Genomic DNA, 7900 nt, shown 5'->3' with positions numbered 1-7900 from the left:
CATTACCATGCCCAGCTAGAGGGATCTTCTAGCAAACATACTAAATTTTGGAAATGCTTTGCCCTTTTCAGTGCACTTTCCTCTTAGGTCTCATTAACCAAACTATTAACACTTGCAGGCATTATTTGCCCTGAGATCACAGAGTAGCAAGATTACACCACAGAAAGCCTTTGAGGTCACCAGTCCCGCTCCCCAGATACATGCAGTAGATGGGATCATAGATTCAAGCTGTTAAGCTGCATAAGATGAAGGTTACTGGTACAATGGAGTAGCATTAAGGATTTGGAGTTGTCTTTACTACTCTACTGGGGGAAAATAACTCTGCCTTCTCCTGGAAGCTGTGAAACATGAGCTTTCACTGTAATTCTCCCTGCACTCTCGAGTCTGACTCCCTGACTCGCTGGAGAAGGCTCTGCTGTGTTTGTAGGTCACTAAGATTGCAGACTCAGCCCTTCAGGCACCCTTTCTTTGGGCAGGGATGATTACGGTTCCCTCCTCCCGCCAATAACATGGTTAACCATGCCTGTATTTCACCTATGCACAACTTCTGCAACAACGCCCAATCCACTTGATAATTTTATAGTTTACCTAACCTGAAATCTGCTCCATTCCTACTGTCAAGCTAACTAAATCCCTTCCCTCAGTAACTTTGTATTTCAGTTAGAAGAAATACAGAGTTTGTATCTATTGCCATGTATTCCCTGGAAAAATGGAATCATTAAACTTCCGTTTAAATCAAGGAATCTTTCACATTATTTGTCTGCTAATTATTCATAATGACAAAGAGCACAACATTGCAATAATTGGAGGTGCATTAAAATTTTGCTGTTACTACTTAGGCATGAAAGCTGTGCACGCATTGAAGCCACTCAAGACCCCAGCACTATAAATAGTGCTCTATTGTTAGTGGATAAAAGATGAAACAAGTCTCCTGGCACTGGAGCACAGCACGCCCTATTAAATGTTACACTCTGCCTGCGCTAAAAGTGAAAGGTGACGTCAACTGATAAACTAGTCTGCGGGTAAGGCATACAACGGGGAAGAGTTTGCTCTGACTCTGCAGCTTCCCCAAAGCAACACAGAAGCAGCAACTTACCTTTCTGCCTCAGCAATGGCAGAAGCTGTTACAAGGCACTGGGTGGAAACTCCCGTGCGCTATGAAGAGTGGTTTGCTGTCCAAGAGCTGGAAGCACACAAACTGGACCACTCTTTATATGCTTTGCCGGGGCCTTCTACAGCTGCACTGAGCAACAGAAGGTGTATCGCGGAAAGCACAGCTGGGGCCGGGAAGAGCGGCCAGGAGGAGGAAAACACACGCTTTCAGGTCTTGCTGGACGTTGTGCAGTTCCGCCCAGAAGATATCATTATTCAGACTTTCGAAGGCTGGCTCCTGATCAAAGCTCAGCACGGACCTAGGATGGACGAACATGGTTTCGTATCCAGAAGCTTTACCAGACAGTACAAATTACCTAATGGAGTGGAGAACAAAGACCTGTCTGCGCTTTTCTGCCATGATGGCATTTTGGTTGTTGAAATGAAGAACCCGGTGGGAACGAATTAGAGTTTTGTCCATAGTTTATTGGTGAGATAAAATCATTCTTAACATAACAAAATAATATCATTCAAGCAACGCTGTAGAGTGTACTAAGGGTGTGGCTGTATTTACATTACAGTAAAGGAAAATCTTTGTATATATTTCTCAGTATGCTGAGTTTATTGTTTGATGTGAAATGTTAGACTGCTTGCCTCCAGCTACATATGTGTTGGAAAGCCAGGCTTTTTGAACAGCAGAAAATTTAGGCTAGTCACAGCAAGAGAAAAAAAAAAGCTATTTGATATATTGACAATAAAGCACATTTATGAGTTCAGTTGGAGGAGTTGTATTTCTAAGGAACAAACATTTGTCATACATAGTCATAACCATTTAAGAAGCAATAGACAGGTTGTGAGTCTTACGGAAATTTAATTTATGTACTAAAAATTCTGTTTTGTAATTTTTGAGATTAAATTCTTCTTCCTTAGGCTCTGGGAAAACACACAAATTGAAGGAAACTATAAAGAAAAAAACCCAACTATTTCCACAGTTCAAGCTTGTATACAAAAGAACCCTTGAGAGATTACTTTTTAGAAGTGTGTTGCGTGTTTGAAACAATAAGAAAAAAAGAATAATCACTGACTATATTTGCTTGAAAACACAGTAAGTAGAAATGATACTTTCTGTCAAAGACAAATTAATCTGAAAGAAAACAAAGACATTTAGAAAATTGGGTTTATTTAACATATTCTGCTATTAGCAACCAAAGAAAAAATATATTGCTTACAAATACTCAAAAGGATCAAATTCTTCCTTGTGAAGCCCCAGCAATAAAAAGGCATTACTCTAGCACAGATGCCTTTATTCTTATGCATTTTAGGTAGTCTTGTTTTTCAATCAGATGGATATTTTATTCTTCGTCTTGCTTGACAGTTTATGTCTTCAAGAGCAAATTTTTCTGCCTATGTATAGTCCCACTCTCCCTGTACCAACATGGGCTCAACATGAATCTAATTTTAAGCGCGGGGGTTCCTTACTACAGACACAGGTTTAATTTCTGTCCCAGTTTCATTTCATGAGAGTGGTAGAGATGAAAAAAAAATCCACCCACTACATCTAGTATCTGGTCTTCTCAACATTAAAAAAAATTAATGCTGTAAGTGAGTTTGTAAATACTCAAACATTTGAGGAGATCTGCAGCTGCAAGTCAAATTTCCTCTTTTTATGCGTGCAGGAGATGAGTATGACTGCTGTGCTATGAATAGTAAAGCAATGTGGAATGGAAAGTGCCAAGTTAAATACAGACTCTTTATGATAGCCATCTGCTGTTTGGACAAATCAAAAACATATTCAAATGAAACTGAATACAAATACAATTTTAAGAATATGAGAAAAATCTGATGAACAAAACCCAGGCTGTCGCTAGCTGAAGGCAGAGAGTTCCTTTAGTTTAAAATGAAAGCCCTAACCTTGTACTTCTGCACATGTCCATTCATTAGAAAGGTTTATGTCATGGTTGTTTAGACTTGAAGACATTTGAAGCTTGACTTTAGAAGTCAAACTGCCTCTTTTTATGCGTGCAGGAGATGAGTATGACTGCTGTGCTATGAATAGTAAAGCAATGTGGAATGGAAAGTGCCAAGTTAAATACAGACTCTTTATGATAGCCATCTGCTGTTTGGACAAATCAAAAACATATTCAAATGAAACTGAATACAAATACAATTTTAAGAATATGAGAAAAATCTGATGAACAAAACCCAGGCTGTCGCTAGCTGAAGGCAGAGAGTTCCTTTAGTTTAAAATGAAAGCCCTAACCTTGTACTTCTGCACATGTCCATTCATTAGAAAGGTTTATGTCATGGTTGTTTAGACTTGAAGACATTTGAAGCAATTGACTTTAGAAAAGTCGGTAGTCCAATTCTTGCATTTTGTTTATTATTTGTGCTAAAACTCACGAGGAATTTGTACAAGAAATGCAGAATAAGGTCTGGATTCTAAATTTCCATCATGTGCAATTATTTTATTTTTTTAATAGAGCAGAAGTCAAGAACCTAATGTTTTCTAACAAACCAAACCAAACATAAAACATATGTCCCTACATTTCCACTCAACCCACACTTTTCCCTCATATTGTCTGTGTTTACTTTGTGTATTGGCTTAAGATAATAAACGATCATGCTAGAAAATCAGATCTAGATTTTCGACAATTTTAGGTCAAGAAGCTTCCTCAGCCAGGAATCTGATGGAAGATGTAACGTGGATTTAAAAAAATGAACTCTAGATACAGGTCTGGATTTAAACTTTACACGCCAACTTTATAAAAGCTCACAAGTTTAGACCCATGGTTACACATCACCTTATGGCACAACTGTTGGGATAGAGTTCAGGATCACCAATTAGTAACCTGCTTTGGTGATTTTTGTTTACAGAGGATTTTGTAAATTTGATCACTTAAAATTATAGGCTATTATAAAAATGATTCTAGCTATGATTGCAGTGGTAGTATTCATAGCCCTAGAGATGAAAAAGCAGTTCTAAAAAAACCTAACTGATTTCATTATTTCAAATTAGATCATGATTAAACTACCAGAAACTTGGCAAGGAATTAGACCAGACAGCCAAAATCATATCGTCTGTTCTATATATGTTAATACCATGGTTACACACAGCCCTGCTTATGTACACAGGCCTGCCTCACAAAACTGGATGGAGAATTTGGCATTTGGCTGTTGTATATCGTAGGTCTCTTCACATCACTCCGTCCCCAGGTCTGTACTTGCTGATGACATCATCAGTTAGAAACCACTGGAACGTACTGACCCAAACATGGCAAGGATGTACCCAGGAGGATTTTACCTTCTGTAGTACCCAGAGCTTTACAAAAGCCTAATGCATGCCCCTTGGTGAATGGGAGCTTGCCCTGGCCCAGCACCCGAGTGCTCGTGTAACGGGGACCACGCTTGGAGTATGGACCTGCTGCTGGCTTCCTGTGTTTTAGCACCAAGAACAACGTAGAGGAAAGTGCTTCTCTCCTTTTGTTACTGGCAGTTTCTTGGATGAATTATTTTTATGTGTTTACTAGAACAGCCTCAAAGTACTTGGCACAGCATTTCCAAATTGTCTGGAAAGAGCTGTTTTGATGTATTATATGTGATGTTTTACTTTTATAATCTGATTAGAACTGAACGTGAATGTCACGGAGAAAGCTGCTAATATAGCTCATGGACAGTAGAATGAGATATTTATCAACAGCAAAGGATTTCAGAACAGCTACAGCTTAAGGCAGGTTTCAGACATGCTGATGTGGTTACATTAAGAACCCTGATACTGGCTGCCTACAAAACCCTGGCCCAGAATAAGTGATAAATGCTGCTGCAAGCCCTGCAGAGCAAGTGTTACGGAGCCTTCTTGGTTCCCATCACTGAAGGATTGTAATTGATCGGACTGCTCCTCCAAATGGATAAAGATGATTTCATGCATGAATCTAAGCACTGTGAAAAATGCTTTCATAGAAGAAGAAAATGTCTCAATAACAGCACTAGTCTCCAAAAGCAAGGTCACAAATTTACATTTCCATGTGATCCCTGTGGGCAGAAAGCCCACAAATGCCTTGGACTTGTTGCTTTTTTATAGTTTCTGCTGTATCCAGGGCATTTGAGATCTCTCTACACAATCTGATACTTGTGGTGCAGTGAACTGAGGCTGACACCCATCAGTCACTCAGTAACTGCTCAGCTACAGCCCTGGGCATTGGAAAAGAGGAAAGGAATCCCCTGGGATGTCATGGTGGTAACATTCCCTCTAAGCGAGGTAGGTCTTGTGTTCCTTACCTAGTTCATAGCCAGGAATCAAAATGTGCTTTTTCATCTGAGTAACGCTACAAGATTTGGCTTTTAATGGGAGTAGGAATATTTCTGAAAATTTTAGGCGCACCTTCTCTATATGAAAGAGATGCTGACTTCTGTCTTGCTGACTCCCAGAGGCAATGGCTGGCCCCGGTCATCCAGAGGACAGCATCCCAGTCCCTACACTGATGGGGACCCCACCACTTCCCTGGGCAGCCTGTTCCAATGCTTCACCACTCTTTCAGTAAAGAAATTTTTCCTTACATCCAATCTAAACCTCCCCTGCCGCAACTTGAGGCCATAAAGTCCAAGGACTTAGACCTGTACAGTACATCGAAGATACCTGAGCTGGCCCCACTTGTGCCGACTCTGGAGCCAGAAGTACTGTCCCTGTGTGTCAACTCAGGTCCAGAAAGCCCAGAATGTCCATTGCTGTGCTCAGGCTAAAAAATCATCCCTTATTAAAAATACTTTCACAGACGGAGAGATGGGAGAAACATGGCACTACAGCTCAGGACTCCCCAGCCAGGTTAGTGCTAACGTGGAGGCCTCGGCTCTTCGCGCCACAGTGGGCTGTAGTCCTACCACAAATTCCACCAATCTCCTTAAAAAGACACAGTCTTTAGCCACATGGTAATACTGTTGATGCCAGCATTTTCAGGGGGAAGTATGTCTACTAGCTGCTTGCACAAGTAGAACTGATGCAAGTAGAGAGTAATTTACAGGTCCTCTCATGCTCCTCAGTGTGTTTACGGTGCTTCGGGCTGGCCCCGACCCCATCAAGTATCACTCTTCTGCTGACGAAGCATGCTGCTCCCGAGCCCTGCGAGCTAATACAGAAGCAGCAGTGAGCAGGTCTGTGCACAGAGAGGAGACAGAAAACTGTAGGACCAGGGTGGGCCTTGGCACATAGCCAGCAAGGAAGCCCACCAGAGGTGTCTCAGGCAAGGATGAGGAGCAGGAAAAGCACTCCAACTGGTTCAGAATATATATATATATACACACACACACACACATAAAAAAATAAAGATATTAAGGCATAATATTTAAACCGCCTATGAGAAGTATTTGACTTATTGATAAAATGAGCATTTTTAAGGGCTGAGAAAGACATTTCAAAATTACTTTAAAAAACTTAGCTTGTTAATAGAAAAGGAATAACATACATGGACTAAACCCTTGGTGTGCTAGGATGAAAGAAATACTATCTTCAGCTATACCCACTATACCTGCTATCTTCAGGTACATTTCTTTCCAATTGCACATCCCGTCAATTTTCCTATCCATTAATTGCACATTCCCATCATGTAAGCAGAGATACCATGGCAGAATCTCCAAAAGTTTCACTTGCTCTTAGCAGAGTTGGATGACATGGGGGTTAAAGTTTGAGTGCCCTATCTGAACTAGCCACCCCACAATTTCTACAGTCGAGTCCTCATCACCTGAAGCTGGTTTACTGATTCACTGTAAACTAGTCAACATGTGCAGTCATTCCTCTCATTGGCTCTGCACGGAGTTGGTTGGGTCCAGCAAGACTTCCTCACTCAGGTGCCACCATGCAGCCTCCACAGGGCCAACTGACATCTCGCTCTCTCCCACCACAGTACCAACGCAGTGCAGAGCTCAGCTGGCTGCTCCCGCGGCTGATTCAGATGTCCAAACGCTACGACGTGAGTGGTTCCCTGAGTGTGTGTGACTCCACACAAGAGGTAATACGGGATCAGAAGACGTTTTGAGTTCCAGTGGCAATAATTCCTTCATTATTAGTTCCACTCCTCATTTTCCAGGATATGCCACCCTCCTCTTAGCCTGGACACTGGAGTTTGCTGTTCCACAGATGCCACAGCAGTTGCAGTGGTGTAGGCACTAACAGCAGGCATAGCTTTTGTCTGTGAATGAGCTGATTTTGAGTTTGGATGTTGGCTTTAAATAAGTCCAAGTCTTAATTAAAAGTGATAGCATGACATCATAGCTATAATGAAAAACTAATGAAGGGAAATGATTTTCAGAGCATGGTTTCACAAATAAAAACATAATTCTTGTACTTGGTCTTACAAGGCAGACAGAAACTCACGAGCTACCTGCAGTGGTGACAGCTGTACGCATTTTAATAGTATTTCAAGTTTATTTTTTGTAACTTTACCACAATTATCCAAGTCTTGGTGTCATGATCAGTATGTGCCGTACAAGATGCACCATAAATACAGTCTCTGCCTTCATGTATATATGAAGCCTTAGGGCTTGATCCTGGTATGAAACTGATAGTGACTTGTCCTGATTTTGGCTGGGATAGAGTTAATTTCCTTCCTAGTAGCTGGTACAGTGCTGTGTTTTGGATTTAGGGTGAGAACAATGTTGATAACACACCAATGTTTTAGTTGTTGCTAAGTAGTGCTTATACTAGTCAAGGAAGGAAATTAACTCTATCCCTGCTGAAACCAGGACAGCTGACCCAAACTGGCCAAAGGGATATTCCATACCATATGACGTCATGCTCAGCATATAAAGCTGGGGGAAG

At 41.1% G+C, this 7900-nt stretch overlaps 1 protein-coding gene across 1 annotated transcript; it reads left to right on the top strand.

Moving 5' to 3' along the window:
- Positions 1 to 1014: 1014 nt before the first annotated feature.
- Positions 1015 to 1867, top strand: HSPB3 (heat shock protein family B (small) member 3). The gene has a single exon (XM_019470255.1). It carries the CDS (start codon positions 1112 to 1114, stop codon positions 1559 to 1561), a length of 450 nt encoding a protein of 149 aa, XP_019325800.1. The 5' UTR covers positions 1015 to 1111; the 3' UTR covers positions 1562 to 1867.
- Positions 1868 to 7900: the final 6033 nt, after the last annotated feature.

Source organism: Aptenodytes forsteri, unplaced genomic scaffold (genome assembly GCF_000699145.1).
Source record: "Aptenodytes forsteri isolate BGI_AS27 unplaced genomic scaffold, ASM69914v1 Scaffold92, whole genome shotgun sequence".
In the NCBI taxonomy this organism is placed as follows: Eukaryota; Metazoa; Chordata; class Aves; order Sphenisciformes; family Spheniscidae; genus Aptenodytes; species Aptenodytes forsteri.
Note: the sequence above shows the minus strand (reverse complement) of the source record. Positions and strands in the feature narration are given on the sequence as shown.

Bases quoted from the DNA above. Each gene is read 5' to 3' on its own strand.
- HSPB3 (XM_019470255.1), top strand. From the start codon at position 1,112: ATGGCAGAAGCTGTTACAAGGCACTGGGTGGAAACTCCCGTGCGCTAT.